General features: G+C 34.5%; 1 protein-coding gene across 2 annotated transcripts in view; it reads right to left on the reverse strand.

The window, feature by feature from the left end:
- Window positions 1–18,083, reverse strand: part of LOC149801686 (protein unc-13 homolog B-like) — a 271,956-nt gene extending 253,873 nt beyond the window's left edge. Inside the window, exons 1-2 of one of the 2 annotated variants that reach the window (XM_089955954.1) lie at window positions 17,847–18,081; window positions 1,217–1,246 (exon numbers count right to left, since the gene is read on the reverse strand). In XM_089955954.1, coding sequence (XP_089812080.1) covers window positions 1,217–1,246; window positions 17,847–17,868 — 52 coding nt within the window. In that variant the 5' untranslated portion in view covers window positions 17,869–18,081. Of the gene's footprint in view, window positions 1–1,216; window positions 1,247–17,846 lie in introns of both variants that reach the window. The other variant, XM_089955953.1, reaches the window with a different exon arrangement.
- Window positions 18,084–18,313: the final 230 nt, after the last annotated feature.

Consider the following 18,313-nt stretch of genomic DNA (forward strand, 5'->3'; position numbering starts at 1 on the left):
CAACCATATCTGATACAAAACCAGTATCATCTGTCTAATACATAAAGGCATTTGGCCAGGATGCTTCTGTCCATGTTATTCAAATCCTGTTGAAAAACTTCTTGAGATAGAGTTGTTTACAAGTTATGCCGCCCTGGGTAATGACAGCCATATCTGATAGTAAATTCTGGTCCCTTGTATGCGACAGTTCTTGCTGTTCGTCCAATTCTGTGCAGTGGTTTTTGTCAAACATTTGTTTACAAGTTTCTCTTCTAATTGTAACAGCTGCTATATTGAATTGCATATCAGCTTTACACGAACAAATCTTGTACCTTGTTCATACCTTTTTTGAAAAGAACTTACTAAAGCTTATACTACTTGTTGGTAATGGCAACCATATCTGCTGGCAGATTGGCACCATTTGTACTAATATATAAGTCATTCATGCAAGGATACCTTAAAGTTTTTAAAACTGCATCAGTATCTGATTCACTTTATTCTGTGATGATTTCAGTCAAAGTTAGTCAAATTCTGTTTAGGTGTTTAAATATTTAGTAATGGCAGCCATATCTGATGACAGACAGGCATCAGTGGTGGATTTTAACTCATATGTTTCATAGTGGATATGCAGTATTTATATCAAACTGAATGATTTTAGTCAAATTTTGTTGAGCTATTTTTAATAAGTTATTTCAAGGTTTATTATTTTTAGTAGGATGGTGATATTTTATTTTGAATCAGCAGCTTTTGAGAGAGAAGAAAATCTTGTTTTAGTTAACAGTGTACATTTCTGATGTTGGATTAGCATCTTCCTTGAACAAATCTCAAGTCCTTCATGCCAGGACGCTTTCTATCATATCTGTCATAGCCTGTTGAGCAGCTTTTCAGAAGGGCTTGAATAAGACATTTTTCTATTTTTAGTAATGGTGGCCATATTAGATGATGGATCAGTATCACTTTACCCAATCTAAAAGGCCTTCCTGCCAGAATGCTCTTCATACAAGCATACTGGTATGCAAATCTGTCAAACGACTTTTAATAAGTACAAAATAACAACTGTGAATGGACAACTGGCACATGATGGGTGAAGGACCATGTCAATAAGCTCACTTGGCCTTAAGGCCAGGTGTGCTAAGAGATACTAATTATTCCACCCACTTGATGTAATGTGTATACATTATGGCAATATCACTCCAGATGTGTATTGCCCCTAATAAAATCAGGAATAGCAACTTACCAGGTGGGCCACTAAGTCTGGCTTTCTTCACTGAAATGAGAAAGAAAATTCCACTTACTTCATCTAGTAAATCAGGTTATGAAGTGAAAATATAATCTGCATTGCACTCATCAAAAACATTGGGACTGATTTGCTATATGTGCTTTGTCTTTGTTCTGAGATGAAATGTCACATACATTAATGATAAAGGATCAAGCAAATTAAAAAAAAACAAAGTCAAAAATAAGAAGATTATTCATTAGAACCTGAGGAAAATGCTTTGTGAAGATTAAATTAAAGAAAAGAAGATATTAATTAATGAACTGCCTCACATTTGTTTAATAAACTCCATGTAAAGCAAACAGGAAACGACGAAGTTTAATATTTCCTCTTACTTGTACAATTAATGACAGAGATATTACATTATTACATTACAAGCAATGAATTGAAAGCCTACTGGTCATATACTGAAAATGTACTACTAAAGATGCATATATATTTCTGATATACTTTTAAATTACTTATGCTAGAGTAGGACTCTGAACATTTCAGTATATTTGCAATAAATTATATAATACATGTAGAAATAAACCAATCTTCCAGTAAACAAAACCTCTGCATATTGGAAATATAACATGTACCAGTTATAAAGTGGAACCAGGACAAAGTAATACAAATGTACTGTCATACTCTGGATTTGGAGTTTGCTTAAGGGGCACTGATGGAAAATAGACATTTAAAATTAGATTGAAAGGAAATAAACTGGATTCAGCCTTGATATACAACATGAACTGTTTTAAATATTATATAAATGAATGAGATTTTGATTTGTAACACAGCTTTAACAATTTTAGTCATATTGCTACAATGTCTGCAGTGTGGCAGTTTCTATAGTTATGTATACAACTGGGGCATGTCATGCCGCAGACATGTAGAATCATGTCCCACCCAGTCATATTATCCTGACACCAAGCCAACCAACCCAAGCACTAACCTCTTATAGCTGAGTACTAAGTGAGGCCACTGCAAGTATAATTTTTATAAGTTTTTGGTATGATTTGGCCAGAGTTCAAATTTGCAAACTCCTAAACCCTAGGTGGATGCTCTAACCACTTCTGCCACCAAAGTAAACTTAAATAAAGTAACAATAATCAGCTGATTATCCTACTTATTCACGAATGTCATCCAGGGAAGCAAACTAAAGGTGTATTCAGTGCATGACAAGCATAATTTCACAGTCAGGGTTCATTATTGAGAATCAAGTTCCAAGATTAGTAGTGAACCCAAGGATGAGCAGAAATTTCATTAACTGCAATTAAATCACTGCATAATTATTGTCCTAGCAGAACAATAAAAAATAGTTTCAATGTTGTTTTTGAGAACAAATGTCCATCATTTTCTTTGAAAGAACTAGAGTATTGTTCTCAATGAACAATAACACTATAATATAACCACATTCATGTCTGAAAAGCAGTGATATAATATGTTTTCAATGATTTTTTCACAGACTGATTATCTTCGAAATAAAAGTAATTTATGCAGAAAAGTGAACTTCATTAGCAAATGCTATTTACTGACAATTATTCACATTGCAGTTATTTAGCAGAGTTAAAAAAAACATTCATCAAACCACCACCAACATGCATACTTAAGCTGCAATCTATGTTCTGACTCCTGTTGTGCACATCTTATCAGGGGAGGAATGTATCATATAAATCATAAAAGAAAATTTAAGGATACCAAACTACACTGTCATCAAAGCTGTCCATGGGAAATGGTGAGCCTAACCCCAGTGAACAGTCAGCCTAAACCAAATGTGTCAAGTCTGGTTTACTCTCTCTAAAATATTTGCCATATCTCATTATGTCTGACCAGATTTTCAGGTTTAACTTTTGACCAATTACCGTATGGGTTACTCTGTAAGTACATCAAATGACATTAATACACCATACATAAAAACAAACTCATATTAGTTTATTCAAGTTTTACATGTTAGAAAAAGTTGAAAAAAGCTAACTTAGTCAGTGATCTCAATGAACATATTAGAATTGGATTGGTAATACTTTTGCATATATAACAACCCATATAGTGTTAATTTCAAACAATGCCCATAAACTAATTACAATTATCTTTTGCTATTTCATGTATTTAAGTCACATCTATCAGGCTCAATGGACCCATACAAAATAAAAGGATGTAAAACAAATTAAATGTAGTGGCACATTTAAGAGTTTCCCAATCAAGCACAACCTCATGACAGATAATTGAATAGATAGTACCTGTTGCCAAGAGTAGTATAAAACACTGACTAGTTAAAATAGATGCAATACGAAGTTTAATTAGTTGAGGCATCATCATGGTTGATGACTATTGACCAAATATGTACTGACAGTTGAAATAATTAGCTAATGCTATGTTGTATTTCTTTGTAAGAAGCATAAATATGTGAAAATATGTACTGAAGTTGCTCTCATCTGATTCTACTATGTGTTGAGTCCAGCATGATAAACTTAACTCCCAGTAGTGAAGGCACGGTGAGATGGCATGCTAATGAAGATGTGGGACTATATCAAATAGTATGTATCATTTTCTGGAATAAAAATGAACCACCTGATTGATTTTGTGATTTTTTTAAATTCCACTTTTTTAACTTTGTCAGGGCCCTCAGGTCTCACTTTTTCTAGTTCTGGAAAGATCATAGCTCATTTGCAAATGGTACATTCAGCAATTATTTTTTTTAATATGGGAGAATTGAAATGCAAAATATAAGTTACACTGGCCAGTAATGGTTGGCCTATACATGCACAGTGTTCTGTACAGTCTGCCCAAATAAAAAATGGCTCCTTTTGTGGCTTCTTTTTCACTTTTCTTAATGTAGCACTGACAACAGATTTAGAAATTGGTATGATGCTATCACTGCACCACTGATGAAGAGTTCTGAAAGATTATTCATTATTTGCAAGATCTTACATTCAGAATTCCATCTGAAACCTGAAGTATGGCTTGATTTTTCTGTACAGATTCAAATATATAACCAAAGACTACAGATTCAAAACTGCTGGCAAATATTTTGAAATGAATGAAAATGAAATGATACCTAAAAATGTAGCCCTTTAGTAATGATATACACAAGTGTACATTGTAAATTACATGTCCACAATGAATGTACTGATGAATGGGATTGGAGTTAGTTTTGTGGTCTTTGAACATAATGTAAGTAAAATATTCTCACACATGCATGATCTCAATGAAAACTGTTCAAATTTCTGGGCTTGATCCAGTAATGAAAAGATCTGCTCCTTGGCCAAGGCAAGCTGAATGTATGATGTGTAAATTGCATGATATTAATCAACTTCACAGACTTGACATCAATTCCAAGTTCAATTGCTGTAGAGGTGAGAGATAATATTATGCTTTTAATGCATTCATGAAATGTGTGTGCGTGTGCATGCATCAGATGGTACAAAGGATGGGTGAATAGATGTGTTGATGAATTAAAAAAAGGAAAGATGAACATAAAACAAAAGCAAACTCCGAATCAGTCCCAGTCTATCAATTTGCCAGTTGGATAAGGTCATCATCAGTCGATGTATTTTGAGTACAATAAAACTGTAAAGAACATGCTGGTTAAAAAATGTAATATTTCTCAATAAAATATTCGTGATATGGCATTGTTCAGGGTCAAAATGGTGATTATATGTATGCTTTTGGGTATGAGAAGTGATCAGACAACTTTTTCAGATACAGACCAGGGAAAAATGGCTTTACAAAAATTACTTGCCCAGAGTCTGATTCCTCTTGCTCTGATTTGCCTTATTGTTTTTAACATTTATGTTGACAGAACATTAAAATTCTGTAATTCCTAAATATACAAGACATATAACTAGAGTCCCTCCAGAATTTAATGTAATTCAAGATATCTTAAGACCATTGCTCCCTTATGAATTTTGAGTATTGATGCACACCATTTCCATCAAAGAACAATTAGACATCTGGTGCAAGCACAATGTCCATAGAATCAGCAATCTAGGCGAAGTAAAGATAATAAGATTTTCAAGATGGCAGTTGGGGTGGGCATACTGAGGTCAGATTGGCACCATTTTCATTTAGAACCAACTTGACATCATTGGAAGCCTTTTAGTTGTTGTTGCTGTAGGGTTTAATGCCATTTTTCAGCACAAGATAGGCTATACATGGCGGCCAGTATAAATGGTGGAGGAAGAACCTGGAAAAAGACCAGAAATAACAACCGACCCACAAGAAGCTACTGACAAGCTTTCTCACATAACCACATTAGCTGAATCCAAGACTCAAACCCATGCAGACAGAGGTGAGATGGCAATGATCTGTAATGGTGAGTGCTTTAGACCACTCAGCCACTTGGGGCCCCAGAAGAAGCCTTTTTAGTGAAAACCCATTCTAATATGATTATTAATTCAGGAAAAGTAATGATTCAAAGTTTTTCAATATGGACACTGGTGGCCCTAAATGGATGTCTGAGTGGAGTGATTTTAATTTAGAACCAACTAGACATCACAAGATGCATTTTTTATACAATCATCACATCAGGAGCAGTGATAATGAGATTCTCAAGATGGCAGCATTGGAAGCCATACTGAATGTGCAAACAGCACCATTTTCATTCAGGACCAGCCAGACATAGTAAGAAGTCTTCAGTTGAAAACATTATGTGAACATGATTTTTTCCTTCAGAATGAGCAGCAATAAGACTTTTAATACAGCATCTGTGGTGGCCATGCTGGATATCTGACTGGCACCATTATCATTTAGGACGAATTAGACATCACAAGAAGTCCATCTGTGAAAACCCCATGCTATTATGACCATCCATTCAGGATGAAAAGCGGTAACATTTTCAAGATGGCTGCTGTAGTGGCCATATTAGACAACTGATCAGCGCCATTTTCATTTAGAACCAAACAGACATCATAAGAACTCTCCCAGGGATGACCTATTGTTTATATGACCATCCATTCAGAAGGAATAGTGATGATAAGAGTTTCAAGATGGCTGCTGTGACAGCCACATTGAATGTACAAGCAGCACCTTATTTTATTTACAACTGACTATACCTTGGAATGACTGTGAATATAAAGTCCTAGTAGTTTAAGAGTAGCTATAACAAACCTGTGGTAATAGATGGACAAAGGATGACAGGCAATGGAGACAAGACAATGCCATAAGGTTTCCTGGTCTATAACCTGTACAGCTAAAAATACTTTAAATTAGATCATTTTATGTGTTTATTTGCCCAACAAGATTGTGTACTGGTAGCTGAGACAAAAAATGAGGGACATTTACTACCAAACATTTTATTTGACTTTCTCAAAGCAATAGTCTGCTTATATCCTGAGGTAAAGCTGCACCTAGTACCAGGCAAGTTATACTTCAGACAAAAGTTATGCCTGGTTTTAAATACCAACCATTTAATTGTTTGTTTGGGGTTTTTTTTGGGGGGGGGCAGACAGATTGGGTTTTGGTTGTTTTTTGATTGGGCTCTCAAACAGCTTGAACAAATATTTTTAATCTGGTTTACAGCCCAAACAAATCTTATTATATCCAAAGTATTAACTCAGAAAAAAGGGGAATTATCTTGCAATGAAAGAAGGAAAAAATATCCTGTCTCTAAAGAAAATTCCCCACCCCAAAGTAAATAGTTGTGTCCCCTATTCATTCAAAATTTTAATCCATTTTATGCAAATAAATACAGTAGTGTTTTGCTGAAGATTTCATCTTTTCTTGTATTTTTACATTTTCTGATTATCGATCATATGTTCTGATTGGTTCCCAAGCTATCAAAATCGGTAAAACATTCTGCCAGCTAATTAAATTAATTGCATTTTGCTTGTGTAATAATGATTGGGCTATATTCAGTCAAATGGGGGGTGTATTTGTTTCAGAGAGTTTAAAATCAATCGCAACAATCATATTTTAGGTACTATTAAAGGCACTTTCTTGCACCAAGATGAAAAAACAACTCATGGCTGCAAAGGCACAGTTCAACAGCAAAGTTCATGTTCAGAAGTGTGAGATGCATATAAAGCTTTAAACAGTTTCTCCTTGTACTTTTGACACATTCTGCTTTACAGGGCTCATGTCTAACATGATTTCGAACAACTCACAATTACTGCATGTTCAGGCATCGTATCTGAAAAATTTGTAGCATATATGTACTTGCTAAATACTCCTGGGATCTCTGTTTGTACTTAGTCAAGTCAAACTGTTAACAACAAAGATCCTAATCTGCTGTAGCACCATGCACCTGCAGATCAGGGTCTATGTTGTTCGTTCTACTGATTACTCCTAGGAAATCACACAGGCCCAGGTCTGCCAGTACATTACACGATGGCAGACCTGGGTCTGTGCAGTCTGCAGTTGGACTCATCTTATAAATGAGTACATACGGTACGTCTATTCATGCCAATTCATGTCTGTATTTCATCATGATTTGTTGGAAGACCATTCAGTGGACTTGGATTCATTTAGCTTTCTGAATGCTCCTAAAAACTGCCATCTTTTGTTTGATCAAAATTAAAAACAGAAATGAAGCTGGAGAAGCTATGGGTCTTTTTAAATCAATCGGTAAAAATGAAAGATTTAAGTTTTATAATTACTTAGTACAGGAGATGTATCATACTTTATAAAAAAAGACACACTTCATATATCAACAGAATTAGTGGCTATATGAACTAATGGATTAAAATACTCTGTAATTATTCGTTTCTATAAGATGAAATTGCTAATCCCCTGAGCTTAGATTAATTGCAAAACAATTCGCACAGGCACTACTCAATATATTTTTTTAACTTATGCATTACCCTGTAGATGTATGTGAGCAAGGGATAGTTCATTCATAAAGAAAAAGATAACAATAATTATAGGCAAACATTGAAAAGTAGAGAATCAAAATAATACTGTTTCCCATTCTCAGGGCATTCCCTAAGAAATGAAGTGGACCCAAGCAGAAACAGTGGTAGGGGGAGCAAAGCCCCAGCTACAGAAAAAGTTGTAAAAAATTCAGAGATATCTATTATTTCTCCTAACTGAAAAAAGTAATATATTTACCAAGTCAGCTTTAGATAATTATTAAAGCAAAATATTGCTTTTAAATTTAACATTAAAATAAAAACTTTAAGAGCAACAATTTGTTTTAATCCTATTTATAACATTCTACAAATAAGGAAAACAGCAAATCAAACTTGTGATTTTCATATAAGTATAAATGAAAAACACTATCAAGTGGTTATTCTTGGGCTCTGACGACCTGATCTGTCAAGACAGGTGGTCTTTCATGACTGGTTTTACTTTTATCACATGAATCAGAATTTCATTCCCCAAAGAAAGCAAAAGAAAGAAAATAGCAGCCATGAACTGATTCATTTTATTCAGAAGAAATCTTATCTGACCTGATTCTAGATAAACTTGAATTACCACCAAAAAAAATAACATATTATCATGTTCAACTTATTGACTTACATATCTCCAAATTTACCTGGTTATTAACACCTTAAACTTCTTTAATATTTTCAGACATCATTAATGAATAAACTCTCATATTTCTTTTTTATTCTGCCTGTCAGACAAAGGGAGTTTTCTCTTTCTTGGATACAATTTTATCTTAGGCCCAAAAAAGAATGTATTTCCTATGTCAATAGTTTTAAAATTAAGGTAGGTGCATCTTTGCTAGCCAAGGTTCAGAAAACGTATCTACACCTTGGTGTATCGAACAGACATTTCTGTGCTTCGGGTCTCTGAATTTCATTGGATGCGGTAAATTAAGTTGTTCAAGTTTGAAAACTGTTCTTACATGATCGAGTTACGGGGGTGCACACAACTTGAATGGACTGATAAATAAACATTTTCCACTGCTGGCCTGTATTTGCACAAATACCTTTCACTCAAATACACCTGTAATGGCTTCCCTCTGGTACATAGTCATACTTTCAATGTCAAACTAACAAAGTATCCTTTTTAGGTCAATTGCCTCCACTGTTTTTTAGCCGATGTACAATGCACCATGTTATTGGTTAGTTGGCATTATATACTAAAGGAGGCAACACATTAAATCCAATAGATGCCGCTAGCACAAAGCACCAATATAGCTATTCAATCGGACAGGATGTAGATAGGGTTATCGGAACCTTGGCTAGCAAAGATGGTCATACTGATTAGTATATATAATGTACTAAGCCCTTCAAGTACTTGGCTAAACCAGCTCAATTAGTCAATTAGATGAACAAATTAATTTCGAGAATTTTTTATTTTATTTTAAATGGGGAGGGAGGCATGAGTGCTAGGGTCGGCAAAGAAGAACAGGGATGGTAGGTCGAAAGGAATCAAATTTTTTGTTTTGGCTTTAATCACAGAGATGTTTAACTCAGTTCCCTTACTCACCTTGGTTCTGCAACAGTTTTGCATTGCATTAAATCCTCATAGAATGCAAAGAGAGCTAATACCATAATAGTTGTTAGAAGCAACTGACTGACTAATAAATCTATAAACATCATGCAGATACATGAATAAATAAACCGCAGGTATAAAAAAAAACCTGCTGCACATGATCAAGGGACAACTCAAAATCAAGGACAGGCTCTCATTTTTTTCCAATATGAAAGCCTGTATTGGAAACCAAAATTATCATTAAAAAATGATTATGTTCAAAAATTTTAAATTAATTTCAACTATTTTCAAGCTACAGATATTTAATCATTAAATTATCCCCTGGGAACCTACAGCAGGTGCCTGAATTATTTCCATTGACAGCTCTGTGTTAAGTGATTAATATCACAATTTTATGTAAGAGGCCACACTAATTCACAGGTTTTGACTTGTCATTATCTAATAAATTAATCACAGTCCATTCTAGGAGCCCCTCAGAGTGAACCCCTCAAGAAACAAGACTCAAAAATGTTCATCTTCTCTCAACACACCAACATAATGTAGTCATATTTATCATCACCAGCCATCCACACAGAATGCTTATGATCCAACTGTATGCTTTCTCATTGGTATATTGAGGAAATGAGTGTAGACTATGTGACAGTTGTTCTGCTGGGTAAATTTAGCTCAAGGAATATGACAAATGACAAGTTTAACTCATTTTCCCTGGGAGATAATTTTCGCTTTCAACAGAAAAAGGGGTCAGAAACATGTTTTTCTTGTCACTTCTGATTGAATCTAACCACATCTGTTTCAGAAAGATTTTGGTTTTGCAGTATAAAAGATGATTTTTACTGGCTATTTTGCTGCATATGAGATGGGTAAAAATGAATTTTTTTCTCTTTTTTTTTTGCTTCTTCAACCCATGATTTTTGTGTTCCGACCCCCTTTTACTCCAAGTCTCAAACTCATCCTACTTTTTGACGTACACTGGAACCTCATTGATCCAGACACTTTCATTCCCAGTAAATAAGACCAGATTAATGAGTTTTCATGATAACTAATTGCTCACATTTTTAATTTACGATGTCAGCATACAATATACATGCGCTGTACATGTATTTGGCTAGGTGTACATGTATTTTCAATAATGGTTGAAATAAATTAATGAATGTATCTACTGACTTAGAAAATCTTTTTATGCTGGCTAATATCTCCACTCAACTACACTTGCTTCATGGTGCCTCCATAATACATGCACTGTAAAATGTGCAACAAATACAAACTGATATCTTGCAGTTAAATGTGTTATGGTAAACTAATAAAATGCAGTCATTTTTATAAGTTGTATTTGACAAATGTTATAGCTTCTAATGAGCCAATAATTGATGTTGCCTTTTATTCTGAAATAAAAAAAACTCCCTGTCCAAAGCTGAAATCAATTTGCTTAATATGTACAGCCATCAACAAACTGTGATTGCTACATACAATTTGAAAACAAGCAATATAATAGCACGTAATTTATTAACCACATGTTATATCAAAACGTGTGGACGATCTGATTGGAGTGTGTTTATTTAATTATCAACACTCAAGTCAGCAAGTGAAAAAACACATTTTTTTATACAATTGCAGGTCACAATACAGCAAGGACCACACTACCAGGTGAAGTAGGCGACTAAGTCAACTGAAAAAGGAAAACTTCGCCTTTTTCTGTTAGAAAGCGAAAACGACTTTGCAGGAAAGTGAAAATGACTTTGCTCTGTGATTTGTTGACATAAAATGACTAGCAGTAGTTTATGAATTTTGAGACGCTCCCTTGCCAGAAGTTCTGGCCATGTGTTGTAGCCAAAGGCTAAATGTATTTATGTGGTATTTATACTAATTATGCCAACAAACTCCTGCACATTCATGGACATGTGTCTTAATAGCTAACTGACCATTAACCCTTTCCTGAGCAAGATATCTTTAAGTTAGGCCTACTGTATATTTGATGACGAAAATATACCAGCTTCTGTTTCAAATTATAACATCAATATATAAATAGTAATTTTTTTAAAAATAAATATATAGTAATCAGTGAAGAGTATGTTCTATAAAAAAATTTAAATGAATATATTAACTGCAATGTTTGCAATGTTTCTTTATAAAATGAGTTTGAAACCGTAAGTGAACCTGTAATGGCCACAAGGGCTCATTACAAAGAAAATTTTGAGTATCCATCAATGAATAGAGAGCTGGGGGTCCAACCTGTAACAATATAACACAGGGGAAGACATAAGTCTGCATCCCTCGGTAGTTCAAACCCTGTCTGTCATAATTTTGTATCCTAATTTCCAACTTACACCAGCCATAATCAAGAATAGATCAGTTTTCAAAACAGCTCAACACACTTCATTCAGTTTGTGATATACTAGAGAAAATTCAACAATTGTTAGCAGATTCTGACAAACAGACAAGTACGGGGAAGGAAGATGTCACAGGCATTCGGATAGTTTCGGATTTCACCACTGACCAAAAGGCAACAGACAAACAACCAGTATTCTGCAGTAAATATTTTACCTTAAATACTGTGCATTATATCCAGAATCATGCTATAACAATGCACTTTATAAAAGGGTAAAGCTGTATTTATGTGCATGTAGTACTTCTTATAGCATCTCTACACACGAGTGGTAAGTTTGAAAATGCAGGAAAGAACTGCACACAAATTATAAAGATAAATCATTCCAAATAATGCAAACATTAGTACAAGATAAATTAAAAAAGAGAAAGATTTTAAATTTCTGTAAAATTTATATACAAAATAACATATAAAGGTAACATATGTTAAATCTATAAAACACTTAAAAATTTTATAAACTACATTCCCTCAAAAAACCCAAGATTTTCTCAGGTGGTACATGCTAAATTCTTTAACTACTTTACATCAGACCAAACAAAAAAATGTGTGTGTTTCCAGTCAGCAGACCATCCCTGTTTCTCACTGCCCCTTTTCCCCTTGGTAAAAAGAAAGAAAAAGAAAACAAATCACATTAATTATAAATGTTTAAAATAAACACCTACCTACCCTAATTTTAAAACCAGTGCAACAGGAAAGACATTTTTTCTTAGCCTCAAAGTACTTACTTCCCACATGGTGGAAATGAACACACTTGACAAGAATGTGTTGCACTGTCAGTGAACACTGGCATGGTATGCATTCAGGTCATGGTTCACCCTTCCGGAAGTATGCACAAGGCAGGTATATATGTCCAATATGCAACTGGCACAATACTTCATCTCTCCAATTTGTCCTACACAAGGGATGCCACTCACCAATAGCATGTTTATGTTATTAAGTGTTTGGAGTTTTCATTCTGCATATTTTGCCAAGACAGACAACCATGCTGATTTTTATATTTTGAAGTCAGTATATGTAATCTTCCATTTTGAGGTGGGTGCCTTCAAGGCTTTGATGGCTTTATCTGCTATTTCATTGCCCTGTGTACCAAAATGGCTATCAGACAACAAATAATTTTGCCAGAGGGTTTGATAAAATTATGGGATATTAATGAAAGGGCAGAAACAATTAATCAATGTAACAGTGTATTTATACTTTTTCCACATTATTACAAGAGGTGAAAAATAAATGCAAAATGATACTTCAAAAAGGTACTTTAATCTTACAGTCATGAATATCTACTGCCTTTTTACTCTTTAAACTGACAATTCATCTATGACAGCCATACGCACTAATTTAAAAAAAAACTCATCTTTTACAATTAACACAAGGTAACTCACTTGGTTCAAAAATTCTGCCCCGCCCCCCCCCACCCACTTCCATGGTAAATTTTGTATCCTGTCATCAATGCAGAGTCACTGATAACATGTATCAACATAAAGACATTCCAATTTTGTTTCCCATGTATGATTTAAGGTCTTTTATCATTTAGAAACCTCTTTTATGTAAAGTTTCTCTGTTCACATCATGTCTGCTTGGATCAAATTTAATAGATACACATGTGTCATGGAAAGAAATATGTTACACTAAATTCTGATGAGTGGTTATGTTGGTGCTCTGCTTTATTCTACTCCAAAGTGCATGTTGCAAATGCTAATAACTTCACCTTACACCTGTCACTCTGATAGAAAGTATGTAATATTTGTGGAGTCCAACCTATTGTTTCTTCCAGTCCAGAGTAAAACAATAACCCCAAATCAGATTTAACCGTAGCTTATTCCCTGCATTGACACACTTGAAGTACTGGCATCCAAAATCAATCCAAATAGATACAAAGCAGCAGAGAAACTTTTTGCAAAAGGAGTGACTAAATGATCTATAAAGTACTTAAATCATGCATGGAATCAAGTCTCAAATGTTCCTTATAAATTGATATATGCAATCAGTGACTGAGAAGGGAAGAAAAAGAAAATTGGCACATAATCAGCAAGGAGGCAGATTCCAAACTGCACAAGTTATGGTCATCTTGTTAACTTGCTGAAGAAGTATGGACATTGTCAATAATTTCCTTTCCACTGACAGAAATTAGTGTATGTGACTGCAGCTCTTGCATCTACAGTATGAAGGATTTGGTTGTTAGTCATCTCCACTCCCACTGACTTGTTCTAGAGGTCAACTGTCCTTGCACAAGGAAATTGCACTACTTCTTGTGTTGTGAAGATAACATCATAATGCCTTCAAGATATAAGTAAAAACAAAATAGGTAGCAAAACAAGGGGCGTGGTGACCAAGAGGAGTCCTCCATCTGGCCAAACGAAGCGGCCTGAAATGGTCTAAAAAGTTGAATAAAAATCACAGAGAGCCAACAGGTAGTCTGGAATTTGTTTTAAAAATCTTGTCGAAGATGGGAATGGCCTACAAACAAATGATAAGTCTGTCTATTAGTAATCTACATACTGGAAATACAACCAATATGTCCACACATAAAATGGTACCACCATACCACTAACAGACTTTCTAAAGATAAAATGAACATCAAGTTGACATGTGCATTGATAATGTATTGTATTGTAGGCTGTGCCTCATGAGTCATATTGATACATGGCACAGGTATATCAATTCAACCCTAATTAATGGGTTGTCAGAGTTAAGCTTCTTCAAGGCTTTCAATGTGGAAAGTGAATCTGAAAACATTTTGAAACATATTTTGACAGGTTTCAAATTAGTTCAAACCTCTGCAACTTCTGCATAAAAAATTTAGGCTTTATCCAGTAACCTGCTCCTAATGGTGCCATGGGATGTTGCAATGGCAGCTCCAACTCTGTCTGCATCTTTCGAATCATCTAAACAGGGACATATGGCTATGATAGGAGAAAAGACTCATAAGTCTATGTGCTAACTGAACCAGACTGAATGGCATGAAGTGTCAACTCTGTACACAAAAGCCAGTTCTGGAACTTGTAATTTATTACCTAAAACAACTATGGTCTCAAAAACTATGGTTTTTTTCACTGTATATTTCAACAGGAGTAGAAAATCTACATTACTTGGTAACACTGAAGAACTACATCTTTCACTTTTTTCTGTAATACCACCTGTTTTGTGTATCATGAATTATAATGAAACCACGCAGCTTAGAATAAGGGTACAATCTCCTGACACAAAAATGTAGTATGCAAGGGATAATGAATTAAAGAATCAAACCAATCACAATTGTTGTTACATACAGTACTACATTGGTTTGCAGGGTATTAGCTAAAGGAAAATCCAACATGAAAAGTGTACAATTATCCAATAGTTTCGACATCAGGTTAATAGCATCTGATTAACAACATCATCAATTGTAAACTCCAACTAACACATGAAGCTACTGAATAAGGGCTGACAACTACTAGAAAGCTGATTGTCAACAAGACACACTGTCATAAAAGGCAATTGTTTTATCATCTCTTATTTGTTTTTATTTTTCAGATAGATTAAATAAGTGTAATGCAGCTTTTACTAACATTATTTTCTGTGAGCTACATATAAAAGTTGGCATATGTTTGAAAAAAGTTACTGTATAATTTTGATTAAGTTACTCTTGGAAAAGCTGCAGTAAAAGGCAAACAGAATATCTACAGGGCATCCACATTTTCAAAGCTGATTGCCCTGGAAGGATGAATATTACTAACTTACCAATGTCTCTGACGAACCTCAGAATAACAGAAAGGTTTTATAAGGCACATTACACAAGTCAAATCTGTAACTCACTTAGAATATGGAAGGTGTCTGCATTAGACTTAGAGGGGCTTTGAGCACTGAGGAGGCTTAAATCCATTTTGCTGGTTAGGGAGGTGGGGAGACAAGACATTATATCCATATGACCATATACACCTGCAATACCAACATTATATGTGATGTCTATTTCTTTCCGTTTCTTTTTTTAATGAAATTTTAACTTGTTATTGAAACATAAATGTTGTGAGTCAGTGAACAAAATGAAATACAATGAACAATTATTTGTCAATAATACACACACACACATGACTGGAATGAAGTGCACTTTATTATCGCAAATTCTATTTAGGCAGTTTGTGCAATTCAACTGGGGAAAACCAGAGTAGCTTATTGGTTAGCATTGTGGACTCACAACCAAATGGATGTGGATTCGAATCCTACAGCCAGACCATCCTCGGTCAGCTACCATGGCGTGTCCTTGGCAAGGAACTTTACTTCAATTGCCTCATCACTATAGAACCTATTTGTGTTGCTGTGCCATACAGCACCAAACCAAACACAAACAAATTCAATTAGGTCAACCATGCAACCCTTCCAAAAGCAATTATGAAGACTGGGCAATGTAACTTTCATTTCTGGCTTCAGCGCTTCATTATTTCTAACCATTTCAAATTCTTTTAATGTAATGGGTGCAATACATGAATTAAGTATGACTATTCAATTTCTTATATCAGTGTATAAATCAACCAATTAATATTTCTGGCATTCTTTTCCAACATGTAAAACCTTCAGCTTCAAAAAGTCTGTTTTTATGTTAGGTATATAAATGTCACTTCAGTACCAACATACAAAAACTAATCAAAATGTAGCTCTAAAACTTGAATGGATTGAATCAATGAAATGGAGGTAATCACTGAACAGAACAGAACTACATTTATACAAGTTGTATGTATACAATATTTAATTCAAGTATTAAACTAAATACAAAAATATAAATAATTATACAGAAATAACTTTTCATTTTGTATTCATGTGAATAGAATCACTGATTACTTGCTGTTTTCAAACTATGCATTGCAAAGCATCCATTTAATATTCACCTGAACAATGACATGCAGCTATTGATTGCTTTGCTGTATGTGAATGCCATCAAATCAAGATTACTTCAAATTTTCAGTTTCTTTTAAAGCTTGATTCCTTAATTATGAAATGTGTGAATAGTCAAAGGCCTCTACGATTCTTTTCAATTATCAAATAAAATATAATGAAAGCATTAATGCAAACAGTTTTCTATCTTTAATATGTGTGCAATTAATTAATTAATTAACAGATGAATGAAGCCCACTTTGTAACCACTTGTTTTGGTCTATTCTGCTCCATTCCTGTGACTGCCTCTGTCCTGATGCCATAAAGCACCAAACTCGGCCTCTCCACTGATGATAATTTGTAAAATTGCTCAGTTAAACCTAGTTTTTGAAGGAAGGGTATTTCAGATTGCATTTGATTTAGGCTGGCTGTGATGTGACTGAGGTCAGACCAACCATCTCCCGTGAACAGCCGTAGTTATAGTGAATTAAACCGAGTTGATGGAAGCCAAAGGGGATCTTCATCACCAACTTCTATCATTTTAGACCTATGTATCATTTTTGACCTATGATGTATTATCATTCATTCTTTCATTTTGTTACCTTTGCTCTTTGTCAAGTGCGGCAATTAAATTTTTGACATAGACAAGTACAGTTTTCAATTATTTTTTTTACATCTGATTTATATTTCCCCGACTAACGAAAACAATGGTCTGTACTGAACGACTGAAAAGCTTGTAAATAAAATACACCAGTATTTTAAACTAGAAATCAGACGGTATGCTGTTTCACTCTTTCATAAATAGAACGTAACGTTCCTCTATGACTTTTGAGCATACAATATGAACTCAAAGAGAACTGTATGGTAATTCCGTAAAGAATTCGTCTGTCATAAATATATATATAAAAAAAAAAAAAAACAATTATAACTGCGGTTGACATTTATGACAGCCAAACGAATCGGTCCGAGAGAACTATGGTAGAACTTTCTGCATGAACTTACCACAAACACATAACAGGGACATAATTCCGTCCGAATAACGTTAATTATAATCCAAATTAAACGCACAATCATCCCTGTTCCCACATCGTTCACTGTGTCAAACAAATTTACGGTTGGTAGTCATCTCGGGCAAGTGCCAGCCGCCATCTTGGTTGTGACGTCAGACATGCATGTGCAAATTAGAATATTCATAAGGTAAAGATAGCCATTAGCTGGGGGAAATACCAGCAGATAATTTTCAGTGGTGCAACAACTTCGCCAAAGAGGTATCGATTTTTTTTTTTTTTTTTTTTTTTTCCCTTCTTGATTCAGCGCTTAATTTCCACTCTCGGAAAGAAAGATTAAAAACTCTATAAAATAAATATAAAAAGTATCAAATTTCTTCATACGATAATATTAGCTGCTCCTAACATAAGGGGTTTGGAAACTCAATTGATTCATCTCGATACGCAAATAATGTCGACAGT

This window comes from Sinohyriopsis cumingii, chromosome 4 (genome assembly GCF_028554795.1).
Source record: "Sinohyriopsis cumingii isolate HCF-2022 chromosome 4, ASM2855479v2, whole genome shotgun sequence".
Lineage (NCBI taxonomy): Eukaryota > Metazoa > Mollusca > Bivalvia > Unionida > Unionidae > Sinohyriopsis > Sinohyriopsis cumingii.